The sequence below is a fragment of the Oncorhynchus masou genome, chromosome 1, assembly GCF_036934945.1.
Source record: "Oncorhynchus masou masou isolate Uvic2021 chromosome 1, UVic_Omas_1.1, whole genome shotgun sequence".
Classification (NCBI taxonomy): Eukaryota; Metazoa; Chordata; class Actinopteri; order Salmoniformes; family Salmonidae; genus Oncorhynchus; species Oncorhynchus masou.
Genome location: NC_088212.1, coordinates 33,814,862 through 33,835,016, shown reverse-complemented (window position 1 = coordinate 33,835,016; position 20,155 = coordinate 33,814,862). Strand labels below are relative to the sequence as shown.

The 20,155-nt window shown below is 44.2% G+C and overlaps 1 protein-coding gene across 1 annotated transcript; it reads right to left on the bottom strand.

Moving 5' to 3' along the window:
* Positions 1-1,090: 1,090 nt before the first annotated feature.
* On the bottom strand, positions 1,091-19,320 carry lnpep (leucyl/cystinyl aminopeptidase). Its single transcript, XM_064969628.1, has 22 exons — positions 18,887-19,320; positions 14,390-14,484; positions 14,051-14,253; positions 13,786-13,897; positions 13,391-13,648; positions 12,957-13,147; positions 12,638-12,776; positions 12,265-12,399; positions 11,998-12,118; positions 11,586-11,737; positions 11,289-11,402; positions 11,050-11,187; positions 10,799-10,930; positions 8,757-8,917; positions 8,575-8,663; positions 8,203-8,386; positions 7,717-7,873; positions 7,433-7,617; positions 6,911-7,072; positions 5,682-5,822; positions 5,379-5,460; positions 1,091-5,284 (listed from the first exon to the last, which is right to left on the bottom strand). Exons 1-22 carry the CDS (start codon positions 18,906-18,908, stop codon positions 5,153-5,155), a joined length of 3,105 nt encoding a protein of 1,034 aa, XP_064825700.1. The 5' UTR covers positions 18,909-19,320; the 3' UTR covers positions 1,091-5,152.
* Between the last annotated feature and the right edge of the window lie 835 nt (positions 19,321-20,155).

Here is a 20,155-nt window from a genome sequence, read left to right as displayed (position 1 = left end):
AGGATCGATGAGTTGTGCGTTCCGAGATGCCGTTTTGCGCAGTTATTTTCCTGTCTGTGGCCTGCCTGTTAGCTTGCACAATTCTTGTCATTCTCCTTCGACCTCTCATCGAGCTGTTTTCACCCACAACTGCCGCTGACTGGATGTTTTTTTGTTTTAGTCGCACCATTCTCAGTAAACCCTAGACACTATCGTGCGTGAAAAGGAGGCTGGCCGTTTCTGTGAACAGCGCGCATGGCACCAATGATAATACCACGCTCAAAGCCGCGTAGAATGGGCAAAACGAGTAACCTAACGTTCAAATGAACAGTAACAATGCCACAATGCCTGTCTGCCTGCTTAATTAGCAACCCACTGCTCTGTATGAGCGAACCATTTTCGTGAACGGGGTGGTGAATTATTTTTTACACAGCCCCATTTCCAGTGTATGACAGGAATTGATTGAGTGTATTTTTACAGGGACAGTGCACATTAATCAACGTTTCAGTACATGTGCCGGTTTTAGCTAACCGGCTATTTTTCAACTGCAGTCCCTGGGAAGGTTATTAAAAACAATGAGTAGTGAGCACACGCAGAGCAACATAGGACAAGCAACACGTATCATGCTGACAGCAATAGCACAAAACACAAAAGCAACAGTGTTTCCACATCTCACAAACTACACACATGGAAAACTGAAATACACAGCTAGGGATTATGTTCAAGTCGGATTGGCCTTTAGCCATGTCTTCATGTTTTTTGTGAAGGTGCGATAGGTGGTGCAGTTGTGTATGTCTGGAGTACAAAACATGACAGAAATTATCTTAAAGATTGTGTTTTCGTGGTGGGGAAAAGGAATGATAAGACATATGATCTATGGTGTATTAAAATGAGCCCTCCGCCACACAAATATGACCAGCAAAGACTGAAGACAGTGAGACGTCACTGGGAGAGGGGGAAAGAGCAGCCTCTGGTGGTCTAGTTGTTAGGACTGTATGCTTAATTACACAACTCTATGTATAGTCTACATTACATTCCTATATGTAGCACATTTGGATAAATCCCAAACTAACACTTGACCGGCTGAACACAAAACACAGAGCAATGAAAGTCCAGAAAACTATTTTATTCATATATATATATTTTTTTCATGGCATGAAGAGCCTTACATTTTTCACCATCATTCAACCCCAGTGCAAAAAAAAGTTTAAAATGATGAGCAACAATCTCAAGGTGAGCTTGGCATAGGAATACACTAACATAGAATCATAATCTAATCTAGAGACATGCCACCTCCATCTGGGTCTTCATACACTTCACCTAAACCGTCTGTCATAAGGCATAACAACACTGTCGTAAGACTGACATAGAAAACAAGCAGTCATTATGTAGGCTTTGGCTAATTAACTTGATATAAAATCTAACAAACCTAAATAATAGTTTGAGTTATGGTAGTGGAAAAGGCCATTTTCATGAGATTGCATCAGCTGTAATGATGACTGGTTATATAACATGTCATCTTTGTGGCAGTGTTAGGTAGGCTTTATGCCAGTAGGTTCAGTGAAGAGTTAACAGTTACTAACATATCTCCCTGAGCTCTGACGTACAGTACGGGCTGTTGTTTTCTGGTGAGTGAGTGAATGATTAACATCTAAAAATCAACAATATGATTCACAATTCTGTACCAAAGCTACCATATTTGATTTCATAGTGCTATCAATTGGCTCATTCATCCCTCCTCTCCCCTGTAACTATTCCCCAGGTCCCTGCTGTAAATGAGAACGTGTTCTCAGTCAACTTACCTGGTGAAATAAAAAATAAATATCAAAACCACCAATATGACCTGGTTTTTCCAATGTTTTCAACATAACTTTCAGAGTGAGACAGGGAAGTGAATCCTCCTTCAGAATGAGCCAGTAGCAACAAGAGACATACAGACATCTGAGGCTTTAGATTAGAAGAGGAGCTAGCTAGACACTCAGTCATTGGTCATGCTGTTTTGTAATAGAAGAGTTCCTTCAGGACATTCAGTGGTTGACAACTGGAGCTAGTGCTGCTGTAGCAGAGAGGAGGTAGCATGAAGATGCCCCTAAACACAGATCCAGGGTCTTCATTGGCTTTGGTGGTGGTAACTGGCCCTAGATCTGTTCCTACAGGGAACTCCAACAGAGCCAGCCGGGAGGCTGAAACAATTACGTCAACAACAAGGCTACCATACAGAACTGAATACCATAAACCTCACACACAGCGAGACAACGTAACCTAGCCCTGACTGAGCCAGGCTAACCAATCACAGAACTTAAACTGGTGAAATTACTTTCTGATTATCCACACTTTGTTGGACTACAGACACGGCATAGAAAACGACTCTACCCAGCTCTACAAACGCAACACTGTTGGGTCCCTCACTGTCAAGTCCTTTAATGGAAAAGACAGAGACATAATCAGGCGACCCTGTATATTAACCACAACATTCACCAACATTCACCTTTGGTGAGTTTGGGAAACGCTGCCATATTCCAACATGAGGCATTGAAGTGAGCCAATATTATAAATCAGTATACGTCATTGTTTAGTAAAAACAAAACCATTTGACCGGGACTCTTATGTCTACGTGGTATCACACTGTACACACTATATACACACACACACAACAGAAACCAAACTTAAACAACAAGTGAGAGATCTGCTCACACAAAATAGGACAAGCAAAAAGCAAGGTAGAGATAGGAGTAATAATAATAATAATATCTTTACAAGCATTGTGAGAGTGAAATATTCTGTACACAGATAGCCTCATATGCAAAGGAAAAGTAGAAAAGCGGTTTTGGGACCAGATCAACAATGGACTAATGAAATAAATACCAAAAGATCAATCTTGGGTGGAGTTTTCCTTTAACTGTCAAAATGTAACAAATAAAGTTACATCAACAGAAGAAGTGCTCACAGGGAGTGCTGGGGGGGAAGATGCTTCAAGATTCATCAAACAACGTTTCAGCAACGTTCCCACTATCCAACCAATACTTCTTGAGGTGTAAATAAAATACCTAGTGGTGGAAATGTGGTACAGTAGAACTTTGGGAGCATCTAAACAGTGAGAAGGTATTTTCATGTTCCTTCAACATGTTACTGGTAGCCGTACATGTTCTGGCTGAAGACAGGGTAGTATTGTGTATCAGCTCTGTAGCCCAACTCTGGCCTCCAACAGACATTCTCCCATCTCCCCCACTGCTCACAGTCATGAGGAGGTTGGTGTCAGGGCCAGGGTCTAAGAGAGCAGTTAGTCACTGCACCATGAGTTTCACAGGTGACCCATACTGATGACACGTGGCCAGCGTTGATGACACACAGCATGTTCTCTTCCTGTATTCCCTTTCCTTATTTCTCAGGTGGCTGCTACACATACACTATATGGTGGCGGAAGGGGCGAGTTACCGCCATACAATGTGAAGCACGTCGAGTTTGAAAGAGACGGGCTGCTGTATCCAGGCATGATGTCGTGGTGAAAGCTGTAGGGGAAGTTTGCTCGACAGCATAGAGAGGAATTTGAGTTTACCCTGAGCTAAATACTACTAAATAAACTCATAGGACAAGCCTAAATATAACACCATGTTCCCTATACAGTAAAGTGCACTACTTCTGATCATTGCGAAAAGTAGGGATGGGCCTTTGAAATTATTTTACTATTCAAATAATATATCATGATACTTTTTCGGATATCCGGATATCGACTGCTGACCAATCAGAATGAGGAAAATGCACATGGCAGAGGTAAACAGCGGACATGCTGCTTTCCTCCAGGAGGTTGGCTAACAGCAAGTCTGATTTTCACCAAGATGGAACCGATTCTGTCACAAAAAGGTTTTCTGGCGAGTGTTTTTCAATGATCTGTCAGGTATTGTGAAAACTCAGTAAGATGAGTGCCTGTAAATCGCTATTTGAAATGGGAAAACTAGCATGCCGATGTCAGGGCAGCCTGTAGGCCTAAATGTGCAGCAGTAGCGCAACACACCGTTATAAAAACTAGCTACATTCAAAATTTTGTTTTATTAAATTAAGAATTTCATATGTCATGGTATAGGTAACTGCCAACACAAAGGAAACACTTGAGTAAATGAGGGATTCAAAGTATATTAAAAAGCAGGTGCTTCCAAACAGGTGTGGTTCCTGGGTTAATTAAGCATTTAACATCCCATCATGCTTAGGGTCATGTATAAAAATGCCCAGTTGCCCACCATGGCTAGAAGAGATCTGTTACTTTGAAAGAGGGGTGTCAAAGGAGCATAGGGGGTTTAAAGAGTGTGGGTGGGTGGATCAGTCACCCGTTCTTGAACACTTATGGGAGATTCTGGAGCATTGCATGAGACAAGTGTTTTCTACCACCATCAACAAAACCCTAAATTATAGAATTTCTCACGGAAGAATGGTGCCGCTTCCCTCCAATAGAGTTCCAGACACTTGTAGAATCTACGCCAAAGCGCATTGAAGCCGTTCTGGCGGCCCAACGCCCTATTAAGACACTATGTTGGTGTGTACTTTATTTTGGCAGTTATCTGTATATCCTTGTAGGTAAAAATGTCCCAAGTATAATTGTCCTCCCCGATCTGTCTTTACGCCCAATATTTCAGATAGCACTGGTCCGATTGACGAAACTTGGGTGAATAATGCGTATTGCCATAGAGATACGGCATTTACAAAATCACAGTTAAGGCCAGTTGGTGGCGCTATAACAAGATTGAAAATGCAAACTATGAAAGGTCACGCCCCTCACACGTTTGGCCTAATGTCATGACATTCGGTACAGAGGTTCCTCTCCTCACAAAGACAATAAGGCCCGCCATGATGGATTTTCTGCCATTTAGATTGCTGCATAATTTGTGGGGGACAACATGTTTACTGTTGCCTTGCTTAATTTAGACAAAGCTTCATCCATTGATAAACAAACAAAAAAAACAACGATTCTTCCAAAAATGAACACTCAAGTCTGTCTGTATATATCCGGATATTCGATTAACTGTGCCCACCCCTAGCGAAAAGTAGTTTAAAAAAGTAGGAACAATAAGGGGAATATGAGATCTGAGACAAGCCCTACGACAGTGCAAAAGCTGATGTTGCCATGCCAACACGGTCCCCAGAGCGGGTTGTCGGGGGCCACAGTTGCCCAGCGGCCATGTTAGAGCCAGTCTCTAAGTGTTGCGAGGTTCCTGTCCATCCAGTGCTGGTTCAGTCTGATGGTCTCTAAAGCCTCCTGGACGCTACGCATCAGAGAGCCCCGCTCCTTCAGACTGGAGAAGAAACCCTGGACCTACACAGACAAGAGTTGACATGAGAGAAGAGGACTCTACGCATCTGATACACAGACATGATATAGTCAGCATGGTTCTGAGGTGTCAGCTCACTTCCTCCAGGTGTGTCTGAGTAGAGAACTGGGAGGTAGTGGACTTGACGATGCTCTGGATGGAATAGGATCCCACTGGAAACCTACACACACACACACACACACACACACAAACACACAGCCAATTAAAACAGGCCACATCTTCACAACTGCCAATCCAAACAGGCCACATCTTCACAACAGCCAATCCAAACAGGGCCATAGATTCTAATTGGGAAACTGTATTGTTTATGTGTCCATTTCTGTATGTTGACGGTGTAAGTATGTAAACGTATAATTGATCTTATTCTTTACGGGCACTCACTTCTCTATGATCCTGTCCCAGCTCTCTTTGACAAAGTCCCAGACGAACAAGTGGCCAGCGAAGCCGTCGCTCACAGTGCTGATGACCAGTGGCAGCTCCTGGGTGTGGATAATCCCTCCCTCGAGCACCGTACTCAGAATCCTGAAGGAGGATGTGTTTAGAGTGTTGCAGAGACACACACCACAGGCCGCTACAAACATATCTGGGAACAGCTTAATTACAACTGTGACTCTCCGCACAACCTCTGGGTAGAGGTTAAGTTGGCCAGTTAATTGTCTGTATATTGATTGATTAAGTACCATGGACTAGAGGCCTTCACTGGTCCAAAAAGCTGGACCTGTTCTGAAGGAACCTGGGGAATACAAGTCCAGACCCAATATATATATATGAATTATTTTTTTTTTTTAAATATACAGACCCGTTCCCGAACGGACCCGAGGACAACTAGATCGGTTCCGTTTAGACCTCGTCGGATCCAGACCCGACCCGAGTGAGGGAAGCAGCAGAAAAATCTATTTTTAAGCTACTTTACTAACCCAGAGCTGATTATGCACATTGGCGAGGAGGTAGAGAGAGGTGACGATCGAGCAGGGGCCGTGCTGTGCGGGTGACACAGGGTACAGGGAGGGAAAGTGAGACCGCAACCAAACAAGCCGACTCGCACTATAGTAGACTAAAAGCTGCCATACTGTAGCTAAGTTATTTATCATCCAATATGATTACATAGTACCCGTCTTGACTGCATCAAACCAGGAGAACCTGGTTAACTAACCATCTAGACTAATTGAAGCTGCATGCGCTTTCTCATCCTACAGTTACAAACAACAACTCCATTCAGAATCTAAAGTAGCAGCCTACCTGTTGGCTCTTGATTGTTGTAGCTCATCCTTCTTCTTTAACTTTCCATTCCATCATTGATTAGATATCTCCTAACTTTTTCCCCCAAACAGAGTCTATGACTGTAGCCTATTGTTTCCAACCAGCACCACTCTCAGGAAAAGCAAAGACCAGCAGCATAAATTACACGATTTCTCTCTCTCCCTCCACTGCAGCAGTCGCGTTCGGATCTGAATGGGTCAGTTAAAACTACACATACCTGAGACATTCATATCAGATCCGACTCAGACCAGTGAAACCATTTTGAATTCTGGTCGTGGGTATTCAGGTACAGGTGGATCCGTGAAGACCTCTACCATGTACCCCACCCACCCACACACGGTCTCCCTCACCATACGATGCGTCGTGGGTCCTGTGTGGAGGCGAGGGCCTGCAGTATCTTGCGTTTCTCCGAGTCGTAAGTTGTGAGTCTGTAGGTGTCCAGCAGAGACAGCCAACCAGAGTCAGACTGGGCTGCTACAGAAAACACCGCTCGCTGAAGATCACCTGGGATGCTGGAAGAGACAACACATCACTACATTACCACAAGATCACTATAGAACAGGTCTCTATAGAACACATCACTAGCTTTACTCATTTCTGATGAAGACAAATGGCAGCCAAAATATCTAATAGTATATCTTTTTTTAAACAAGCAAGCCGGTCTTCATTGTTTATATCCATAAAGGGGCAATATACGATAAATACATACGTATTGGACCTTTTACATTCATGATATATAGCCATTGATTCTTGAAGAATATTATAAATGCCTCATGAGCTTATAGTTCAACTGTTGCACCCCATCAGAACCGAAAATATAATCTTGTTTTACTACATCGTTTGAACCATTTTCATTCAGTCCATGTGTGTACCGATTGGTTTGGTTGGAGTTGGTCCACTGTTCGTAGAGGGCCGTGGCCTGGTCAGTACAGTTCTGCCGTCCAAGACTACATGCCACCTCTAGAAGGGCTGACCTCCGCTCCTGACTGGAGACGCTCTCCTCCACTCCCCAGTCCTGACTGTCCATCAGAGGGCCAAAATGACCCAAAATGTACGCCTGGAACACACATTACAAAGAGAACGTTAGCACAGTCAGTTTGTCCCAATGGTGGGACGAGGCCCCAGAACAAGGTACCTGACAATCTAGTGTGTGTACCTTCATGCGGGCCACCAGTCTTAGCTCCGGTCTCTTGTCCAGTAGTCTGTAGACAGAGCTGAGCTGTGATAGGGCCTCTGTCAGAGGAGCAGTCTCAGTCTCATTGGTAGTATAGTCCAACAGGCTGAGAACCTGACGGAAGGACACACGACCCAGCCTGATGAGCGGGAGAGAAAAAAAATGAATAGATATGAGTCAATTTAGTCTATTTGTGTCCGTTGTCTGTTCAGTTGAGCATCCAAAACATCTAACATATAGACATGTTCAGGTAATCGTACAAGTCCAGGCAGAGTATTAAGAAAGGCCTCCAATTCATCCATTTCTTAACTATTTACCAGGTAGGTTGACTGAGAACACTTTTTTTTTTACAGCAACGACCACAGTCTGAAAAAAACTAAATCCCGTCCTTCTGAGAGATATCATCTAGCGAGTATTTCCCTCCATTGAGTGAACCATGCCACAGTACAAACACACACACACACTGACCTGGACAGGGAGAAGATGTTGTGTATGAGCGAAGCGCGGTCGTGGGGTGTGAGTGTGCTGACGTCAGTCTTTAGAGCGTCTATGAGAGCTGACCAGCCCTCGTCTCCATAGTGAACTATATAGAAGCCTGTGTTCATGTAGTTCAACTTCAGCCACTTAACGCTCTCTGACACCTTCAGAGTCGCTAAGAGGAAAACACAGAACAATGCACTCAGACACATGAACATGCTCTTACCTCAGAGCATACAACCAGCAGGCCAAACATCACTAAGTACTATACAAGCCTGACACACGAACTAGACAATGCATAACATTAAGTCAAACTAAATGACAGCTACCCAGCTCAATGTACAGAAGTTGAATGTGTTATACCTGTCTTATTCCTCAGAGTGAACATCTGTCTGCAGGAAGGGGCAGAGCTACAGCTGTCATTCACGTATGTCACAGGGATGTGCCACAGGCTGAGGACAAAAAAAAAAACAGGTTGGTGTGTGTGTGTGTGTGTGTGTGTGTGCGCGCGCATGCGCAAGCATATGTGTGTGCATGCATCTCACCTGGAGGTGTGTGTGGTGTTGTCTGTGGAGAGCAGGAAGTGTTCCTGTGTGAGGGTCACCTCACCACCCTTGCGGCTGACGGTAACCAATGGGAAGCCTTTCTGCAGTGTCCATGTTCTCATCATGTCTGACACACTCTCCTGCTGGGGAAGCACTTGGACCTGGCACATCCAGAAACAATAATCAATGATATGTCCACTAATTAGGGCTAACACAATTTAATCAACTGGTCGATTGTTTGATCGATAGGCTGTTGGTTGAAGAATTTTTTTTAGTCAAGCAGTGGCAAATACACTATACATAAGAGTATGTGGACACCCCTTCAAATGACTGGATTTGGCCATTTCAGCCAAACCCATTGATGACAGCTGTATAAAATCGAGCACACGGCCATGCAATCTCCATAGCCAAACATTGGCAGTAGAATGGCCTTACTGAAGAGTTTGGTGACTTTCAATGTGGCACCGTCACAGGATGCCACCTTTCTACCAAGTCAATTCATCACATTTCTGCCCTGTTAGAGCTGCAACGGGCAACTGTAGTGCTACTGGTCTGTAGTCATTTAGGCAGGTTACCTTGGTGTTCTTGGCACAGGGCCTATAGCCAGTTGGTCAGCGCATGCTCTGAGTACACGTCCTGGTAATCAGTCTGGCCCTGCGGCCTTGTGAATGTTGACCCGTTTAAAGGTTTTACATCGGTTATGGAGAGCGTGATCATACAGTCATCCAGAACAGCTGGTGCGCTCCTGCATGCTTCCGTTTTGCTTTCCTCGAAGCGTGCATAGAAGTAATTTAGCTCGTCTGGTAGGTTCGTGTCACAGGGCAGCTCACAGCTGTGCTTCCCTTTGTAGTCCGTAATAGTTTGCAAGCCCTGCCACATTAGACGAGCATCGGTGCCGGTGTAGTGGGATTGAATCTTAGTCCTGTATTTACGCTTTGCCTGTTTGATGGTTCGTCGGCGGGTGTAGCGGGATTACTTTTAAGCGTCTGGGTTAGAGTCCCGCTCCTTGAAAGCGGCAGCTCTACCCTTTAGCTCAGTGCAGATGTTGTCTGTATTCCATGGCTTCTGGTTGGGGTATGTACGTACGGTCACTGTGGAGACGACATCGTCAATGCACTTATTGATAAAGCCAGTGACTGATGTGGTGTACTCCTCAATGCCATCGGAAGAATCCTGGAACATATTGCAGCCTGTGCTAGCAAAACAGTCCTGTAGCTTAGTATTTGCGTCATCTGACCACTTCCGCATTGAGTGATTCACGACTACTTCCTGCTTTAGTTTTTGCTTGTAAGCAGGAATCAGGAGGATATGGTCAGATTTTATACAGTGTCGGAAGTTTGCTAGCACGAGCATCAGGGCCAGACCAAGTTAATAGCTGACAATGTTTCAAGTTACTTGTAGACAGGCCATACGTAGCCAATGTGATTCTTAGATACTTATCAGGATATTTTCTACCTGCGGGCTGCAATGTTTTTATTTGTTGGTTTTATGTTGGGTATTTTTATATATTGGCAATGGCAATAGATGTTACTTTTACATTATATGAAAATTATAACTTGCACGTAGATCAGTAGAAATGGTACGATAACTTAGCACTCCAAACGGAAAAGGTTGCCGATGGCTGGGGTAGCCTATTACCGGCAACTTCAGGAGCGTAACGGTGATTTGTGTGTCTTCATTTTTAATCAGTGTTTAAAGCATCAGACAAGCTCAGTAGCCTAGATACAGTAGATTGTATTCAAACATATGGAAAAATACACGTTTCATTTTTTCCTCGGTCGACCAATCTTTTGTTGTTGTTGTAAGGGGCCGCCCTACTACTTATATTACTAGTAGTCACATTGGGCCAGAGGGAGCTGGAGAATCATCCCCATCAGTAGTACTAACACAATAGACAAGACGTCTCCACACACAATACGCATGCAGGGTGATGGTTGTGGAAGGGTACTATACCAGATTTTGCAGACGCAAAATAAGGAACCTGTGAAAATAACTAAAAATCAGGAAACAGAGACAGGGTTTCACAGACAGACCACTGCTACCCGTGTGATGCTGTTCCAGAGGTCGTCAGTAACAGTGTTAGATCCTCTGTATTGACGCAGGTACTCGAGGAGACCTTTCCTGAACTGACCGTCTGGAAGAGTGGAGTTCAACATCAGCAGGAGGGACGCACCCTAGTGACAAACAAACACACACAAAGACACACATCACTGCTGTGACCATAGGACTCGATATCATTCACTATACTAATCAATTAAGTTGTAAGTAAAGGCGAATAATGTAATTGAAGTACCTTCTCATAGGTGATCGAGTCAAACATCTCAGACACCTGTTCAGGTGTGGTCACCTGGGCCGACACTGAGACTGGGTGGGAGGAGTTCAGAGAATCTTTGGCCATCGCCTTGAACCGCTCCTCCAGGAACACATTGCCCTGGAGACGGAAGAGAGGTCATTCTACCGCGGCCATCTTAATCTACATTGACCCCTTGCACAGCACTTACACGTACGCGCGTGTGACATGGTACTACTTACTAGGTACAGCTGTGGGAACTCTGTCATTAGAGATGCGTACTGCCAGTAGGTGGCGAAGCCCTCGCTGAGCCACAGGTCATTCCACCAGCGCATCGTCACCAGGTTCCCAAACCACTGACACATGGCGGCATTAGAAGAGTGTTACGGCAGCTTTATGACAGTATCATAAGAGCATTAGACACTGTTAAAGCAACTGCATAAGAACAGCAGCGCTTCTCAACCAAACGTCAACACAGCATTAAGACTGCCGACGTGCATACACACGTGTTCCCCATCGCCAAGTAATCGTCTACACACCTGGTGAGCGAGTTCGTGGGCTACGACGTTAGCGATTAGTTGTTTGTCGAGAAGAGAGGACTGGTTTTGTACCAAAAGGCTGGTCTCTCTAAAGGTGATCAGACCCCAGTTCTCCATCGCTCCCGCCAAGAAGTCTGGGATAGCAACCAGGTCTGGGAAGAAAGAAAGGAGCGAGAGAGAGAGAGAGAGAGCGAGAGATACAGAAACATGGAGGGGTCAATACCACTGTGTATTTTGTGTCACATTATTGAAGACAGACTTTTTCCTCACATTGTTTTTATTCATCTTTTGGCCTTCATTTTTATTTTTTATTGAACCTTTATTTAACTACTACATGTAAAAGGTGTTCATCAGTTGAGCTAATTGTGTGAGGGCAGAGTGTCTGTCTGTGTGTTTCTGGCTCTCCTCTCACCCAGTTTCCTCAGAGGGTAGTCGATGTCAAATACGGTATTGTAGAACTGCAGCAACCTGGACGCGGTGTCCAGAGCATATTGTGTGTGTTCCTTCTTCTCTGGCACAGAGTACACTGACACCTGCAACACACACATCATACACATGGAATAAATGCAATAGAACCAAAGTTGTGGGGGATAGGCACAGAGGAGACAGAGTTGCATTCTAGTGTGTTGCAGGCCATAGAACTAGTGTGAATAGATTGAGGCAGGGACTCTGTACGTACCAGTGTATTGGACACATTTCTAGTGATGCTGGTGAAGTTGGCTACAATGAAGGCCACCAGGTAGGTGCTCATATTAACACTTGTCTGCTCAAACTCATCCTCCAGCATGCCGCTGGGTAATGTAGTCGTCTTAGCCTGGGAAACACAACACAGTTAGATTACATCTATATTTCAGCAAATGCTCTTATCCAGATTGACTTACAGTAGTTAGTGCATAGTTTCATTAACAGATGGTTTACACACTGGCATTCTTCATGTGAAGCGTCTCCAATAATCGTTTGATGTAAATATACATTACAAAATGTGTTGACAACTTAAAAATACACAGGTGCACGCAAACTCACACGCGCATACACACACACAAACAGTGTACCTTGGGCATGTTGGACAGAGCGATGTATTCAGGTTCTCTGGTGATCCTGACCAGGAAAGTGGCTTTAAAGGCTGGTTCGTCAAAACAGGGGAAGGCCTTTCTGGCTGCCTGGGGCTCAAACTGTGTGGCAGCTAGGACCCTGAGGGTTGAATAGAATCACTCAGTCACAGAGAGCAAGGACTAGGCTTGAAGTTTACTAAAGGTCAACATACACTCAAGTTTTCACACTTAAAGAATGTGTCTCACTGCATTCACACCGAGTTAGGTTGTTATTTTTAGGACAAACTTTAGTAAATAGTCTTTAGAGTGTTTTGCATACCTCTTGGCTCCAGTCTTGTCATTGTAGGAGCTGTTATAGAAGCCGTCGTAGGTGTGTGAAAGGTTGGCTGTGTAGTCCAATGTTAACACACACACCTGGCCTACCTTCAGATCCCATGGGAAGCTGACAGCTATCTGCTGCCATGGTTTATACTCCAACACCTTCACCTCAACACTCTTACCCTCTCCAACCTGAAAGGGTTACAGTAAAAACAGTATTAAACAAGGTGAAACAATCTAACTCTGTAAAAACATTTAGCAAGGGAAACATCATTAAGCTAAGTAATACATCATTTATCTCCACAGGGAAAGCAACTCTTACTCTCTTCACATGGCAAGTAAGGAAGTTACATGAGAACAATAACAGTTAAGTTTTCAATAATAAAATAATATTACCATTTCCGATTAAATAGTCAATGTTCGTAGCATTGCTACCTGAAAGGTTGCCTTGATGATATTGATCTCGGAGCTGTGCAAAACGACGCGCTTGGTGTTGTGTTGTATAATCATGTTGATGATGGTGCGGCCGGTGAAGGTCATGGAAGTCAGGTTAGGGGTCAGGGAGAGGTCGTAGTTTACAGGTCGTACACTGGCTGGGAGGCGGAGCTCATTCCAAGGAAACAGCTCCCCATTGGTGCTTTTAGGATAGACCAGCTCCATAGGAGTGGAGGAGTTAGCCTTAGGACAGCCAGTCTGGGGAGAGAGGATCAGTACGGTGAACACACACACCACCCCGTAGCTGTGGAGGCCAATGCAGTAACCACACACTCTTCACTCACACAAACGGAAGCACACACACACACACCACACACACACCCCTACCTACCTACCTTAGTGAAGGTACAGCCAGGCAGGAAATAGAGAACCATCGCCATGGACGTGACCAGTACCAAGATGAACACGCCCACTACCAGCATACGGGCCGAGGGGCGGGAACATGACCTGGCCAAAAAACAACAAATAAAACTATTTAATAATCTAGAAATATAATATCTATCTTTAGTATTGTTTCTTTCATTGTTTCTATTTTACTGTAAAGTGCCTGTCATATTTAAATGCACTTTAAACCAAGTTTATTTCGACTTGAAGAGTAACCTGGGTGGAGCCTGTCTGATGTAAGGGGAGGCGCTAGGACTGCGGGTGGAGCTTCTGTTCATGAAGGACATGCCCAGTAGACGGGCTGACGACTCATAGTCCTCCTCCTCATCGTCCAGGTCGTTCTCTCCCAGACCTCGCACCAGCAGACGGGAGCTACGGGGCTCGTACACCACCTCATCTGGGTCCAACGCCGGGAACTCCTGGAGGAGGAGAAAGAAGAGAGAGAGAATAAAAAGAGAAGGCAAGATATAAAAATCTGGAAAAACAAACAGTTGGAAGAAATAAAAGGGAATAGTGATGAGGGGATGGGTTAATGTCAGTGTTGTATAGAATTACCGGGAAGGCTGTAGAGTCTTTGGCCAGGTCCACTACGTCAGGTTCCTCCTCAAACATACTGTTCTCTATCATGTTCCTGGGCAGGGACGCTCGCTCTGGTAACACATACAAGCAAACAAAGGGTTAATACACACACACACACACACACACACACACACACACACACACACACACGTTCAATAAAACGTGCACGTGTGCGTGGAGCTCCCTTTCATTTGGTTCTCCCCAGTATCTCCTCAGAAAAACAGAGAAATGGTCAACTATTTAATTCAATAAAAACAATTACAACAGTAGTCGAACTGTAAAAAATGTCCCGTTGTGCCTCTTTGTAAAGGGTCCCATTTTTCTCCTGTAATAAAACCGTGCAGAGGGACTGAGCCCCTATGTGTGTTCTGATTCAGTGGTGGGTGAATGCAGGGCAGGGTGCAAACAAAGCTCTCACACACACCCTGAAGTCCCAGTGTGTGTCAGTGAATAGTGGGTGTTGCGTGTAAGTGAACAGAGAGCCAGTAATAACCGATGACACTATAAAAAAAGCCATCTCATACACCTAGTATGTTCTATTGCGCGTGTTCCATTGTGTGAGAACATGCACGCGTGTTGGTAGGGCCCAGCTGCCTAGACTGAGTGACTGGAAGGCTAACTGAAGCCATCAGAGTTCATCCTATCCCTCCGTGCAGCAGATCTAGTCCTGATTCAGAAGTCCTGTGGTCTGCAGAGTATTCTGCTTCTATTAATAGGCCTTCATATGGAGCTGAATATTGATTTATTTTACCAGGTAAGTTGACTGAAAACACTTACTCATATACAGCAACAACCTGGGAAATAGTTATAGGTGGGAAGGGATCAATGAGCCAATTGGAAACTGGGGATGATTAGGTGGCCATAATGGTTTGAAGGCCAGATTAGGAATTTAGCCAGGACACCGGGGTTAACACCCCTACTCCTACGATAAGTGCCATGGGATCTTTAGTGACCACAGAGAGTCAGGACACCCGTTTAACGTCCCATCCGAAAGACGGAACCCTACACAGGGCAGTGTCCCCAATCACTGCCCCGGGGAATTGGGATATTGATTTTAGACCAGAGGAAAGAGTGCCTCCTACCGGCCCTCCAACACAACTTCCAGCAGCATCTGGTCTCCCATCCAGTGACTGACCAGGACCAACCCTGCTTAGCTTCAGAGGCTAGCCAGCAGTGGGATGAAGGGTGGTATGCTGCTGGCACATATTTAATAATACCCCGATCAAAATAAGAACCATAGCAACATTTTAGTCCATGTTAGAACTAGTATTGTGTGTCAAATGAGGCTATTCTAAAAATGTGGAAACTGTTACTAAGACCAAAATTAGTGCACCTCAAATTGGCACAGCAAGGTCTAATGTTATAGCTGAAGCAGCAACGAAACTGAAAGTGTCAGCAGCATCTCACCAGACTCTTCCTGTTTTCAAACAAAAATACACAGATCCACAGACAGTCTACAGACTTATACGTTTACCATATATGACTTAGCTAGGGCCACACAGACCTGAAGTTCAAGGCCATAGTGGTGCTGGGACTCACCCCAGGCAGAGCCCAGACCAGGTATACTTGGTGCCTCAGGGCAGATAAGGCTAGGCAAGAGGCCTTTCCTCTGGGCTGTGTTAGTGAAAACAACCTGTGTCAGCTCAACAAGGAATAATCTCCTGGCATTTCGTTTCCATACTACTGCAGTCTGTGTCCAGGACAGGATTCATCCATCAGTAAGGCTTTCCATGTAGGCCTTGTGCATTCTGAATTTAAGTAGGCTAATGAAATAACATACAATTGAAGTCGGAAGTTTACATTCACTTAGGTTGGAGTCATTAAAACTTGTTTTCAACCACTCCACAAATGTCTTAACAAACTATAGTTTTGCAAGTTGGTTGGGACATCTACTTTGTGCATGGCACAAGTCATTTTTCCAACAATTGTTTACAGACAGATTATTTAACTTATAATTCACTGTATCACAATTCCAGTGGGTCAGAAGTTCACATACTCTAAGTTGACTTTGCCTTTAAACATTTTCTGGAAAATTCCATATATGATGTCATGGCTTTAGAAGCTTCTGATAGGCTAATTGACATCATTTGGGTCAATTGAAGGTGTACCTGTGGATGTATTTCAAGGCCTACCTTAAAACTCAGTGTCTATGCTTGACATCATGGGAAAATCAAAAGAAATCAGCCAAGACCTCAGAAAAAAAATTGTAGACCTCCACAAGTCTGGCTCATCCTTGGGAGCAATTTACAAACGCCTGAAGGTACCACGTTCATCTTTACAAACAATAGTACGCAAGTATAAACTCCATGGGACCACGCAGCCGTCATGCCTCTCAGGAAAGAGACGCGTTCTGTCTCCTAGAGATTAACGTACTTTGGTGCAAAAAGTGCAAATCAATCACAGAAAAACAGAAAAGGACCTTGAAGATGCTGGAGGAAACAGGTACAAAAGTATCTATATCCAATGTCCTCTGGTCTGATGAAACAAAAATATAACTGTTTGGCTATAATGACCATTGTTATGTTTGGAGGAAAAAGAGGGAGGCTTGCACGCCGAAGAACACCATCCCAACCGTGAACCACAGGGGTGGCAGTATCATGTTGTGGGGGTGCTTTGCTGCAGGAGGGTCTGGTGCTCTTCACAAAATAGATGGCATCATGAGGAGGAAAATTATGTGGATATATTGAAGCAACACCTCAAAACATCAGTCAGGAAGTTAAAGCTTGGTCGCAAATGGGTCTTCCAAATGGGCAATGACCCCAAGCATACTTCCAAAGTTGTGGCAAAATGGCTTAAGGACAACAAAGTTAAGGTATTAGAGTGGCCATCACAAAGCCCTGACCTCAATCCTATAGAGAATTTGTGGGCAGAACTGAAAAAGCGTGTGCGAGCAAGGAGGCCTACAAACCTGACTCAGTTACACCAGCTCTGTCAGGAAGAATGGGCCAAAATTCACCCAACTTATTGTGGGAAGCTTGTGGAAGGTTCCCTGAAACATTTGACCCAAGTTAAACAATCTATAGGCAATGCTACCAAATACTAATTGAGTGTATGTAAACTAATGACCCACTGGGAATGTGATGAAATAAATCACTCTCTACTATTACTCTGACATTTCACATTCTTAAAATAAAGTGGTGATCCTAACTGACCTAAGACATGGACTTTTTACTCAGATTAATTGTCAGGAATTGTGAAAAACTGAGTTTAAATGTATATGGCTAAGGTGTATGTAAACTTCGACTTCAACTGTACATGGAACATGTTTCAATTAGGCAAAAGCACTCAGAGAAATATAGCAGTGTCTGTCTATTGAGTAGCAGTGTTTCCATTGACTATTATGGATTGTATTGACCACCAGTATGTGTCTGTGTGTTCCAATCTGAACAACCAGAAGCCCTTTATTTATTATTTGCGGTAATAAAGCTGTAGAGCCATAAAGCAGACAGCTTCAGCAGAGGGGGTAGTGCTACTGAACCTACAGCAAGACTCTGCGGGTCCTTATCAGATTGAGCACACACCCCACATAAAGGAGCCCTATCAAATGCAAAAGGCTTGACCAAGCAAACAGTTGAGTTAAATGGACATTTTTATGGGTCTTTAGAACATAAACAAACTACTGAACTAATGCAGCCTCCAGTCAAGACTGTAAATAACACTAACACAGCTTGGCCTAGCCTCTAAAACAAGAGGATTTAGCAAATTGGAGCAGCAGAAAATGTAAACCAATCTGAGTTGGATTTCCTCACCTTCCTTGGTAGGGCAAAGTGTAGGCCAAGGCTGAAGTCATAAGGTGAATTCACCAATTTGTAAGTCGCTCTGGATAAGAGCGTCTGCCAAATGACTTAAATGTAATGTAAATGTAATGTAAATGAACAATAAGAATAATGTCCCAATAAGCATAAAGAGAGGATGGGGTGTCAGTGCAATTGAGTTTTTCAATCCAACAGGTTTGCTCAGATTATCCCCTCAGATAACAGTAGGAACTTGGCTGCCATAAAATGTAAATTCCCTGCTCTTTAGATGGCTAATATGTAGCTAGCTAGCTAGCTAGCTAGCCTTTAAATGGGCTAGCTAAATAAATAATCCCTCTGGTGACAAGAGTCAAAAGTCAACTCTGACCTCAGCCCGAATGGGGAATGTGTGTGTCCCCAAGTGAATGTCACACTGACATAGAGAACATAAGACACATTAGCTAAGAGACTCCCGGTTTATTCAGCCGAACCCGAATGTAGTTACTGTACTCAAGGCCAGGCGTCTATCAGATAACACACCCATCATTAAAAGTGCATATATTGCTGATTAGTCCGTTAGCCATGGAGCAGTTTTGGCAATCAAGAGCCTGACATTTGTTGACTTGAAACATTCGGCTATCTAGCTAACCTTACTACAAGCTCAACTGATAGTTACTACAGAGATAGTTACTAGAACGTCTGGGTAGCAGTTGGATACGCGAGCGTCGTCATTCCTTACCACTGTCAAATGGGTCCTCCATGACAAGATATCTGGACGAGCCGAACTGTCCTCACTTCACCAATAACAACACCCCGCTGGAGGACGAGGGAACCACTGCGGACCAAACTCCGCCACCAAAAAGACTGATGCTACCAGTAGCTTGTCAGATCAGGTGACTGTACAGCCAGGCTAAGTGGGCTAGCTAGCTTGGCTGCTAGCTAACTTCTGACACTAGAGAGCGGCCACAACTTTCCTCTCCATGCTTTAACGTTTTTGAATTATAGATACGAGTCACAATCGGTGAAGTTAGTAGCGTACGGAATAAAATAATGAATATGGTCAATCGTCCAAACGATAGTCTGTCAACAAACTGTTCGCCATGCATTTCAATGATAGCGTCCCATTCCCTTTCTCTCCAGGCAGTTATTGACAGATTTCTGTCATGTATTTTACCGGAATTCTATTGGTCGGAGCTAAGAGTGGTGGCTCGAAGGTGAAAAGACAAATCACTACCGCTTGCTGTGAAAACAAACTAGAATTTGGGAAATTCGTGTGCGTGTCAACGATATCTTATTGTACTGGATTTTCCATGTACTTTTTTGTGAATCCATTATTAAATGTTGTGAACATCCTCATCGTACACATATTGTTGTTAATTCTCAGGAAAAATAAAAAAGTGTGGCTGGAATCGAGTACATGGAATGGTATCAAGCACATGGAGACCATGTGTTTGATGTGTTAAATGCCATTCAATTTATTCCATTCCAGTCATTACTATTGGCTCTCGAGTTGGTCTAAGGGATGGCATCTCAGTGCTAGAGGTGTCACTACAGACCCTGGTTCGATCCCGGGCTGTATCACAACCGGCGGTGATCGGGAGTCCCATAGGGCGGAGCACAATTGGCCCAGCATCGTCCGGGGTAGGCCGCCAGTAGTTTGTTTATCTGTTCTAAAGGCTCTGTGCAATATTCACACTAGCAACTGCAGGGGACACTCCAGTTGGCCTACATTATGTGAGTCAGTTGAGTTTATCCCACAACTCAACCCTATGTGCCTCTTTTTTTTTACATTTCTTTTTAACTCACTCAATTGTTTGCTTGGTTACGCCTGTGCTTGATAGGGCTCCTTATGTGGGGTGTCTGCTCAATCTGATAAGGACCAGCAGGTTCTTGCTGTAGGTTCAGTAGCACTACCCCTTCTGCTGAAGCTGTCTGCTTTATGGCCCTACAGCTTTATTACCGCAAATAAAGGGCTTCTGTCTGTTCAGATTTAAACACACACACACTC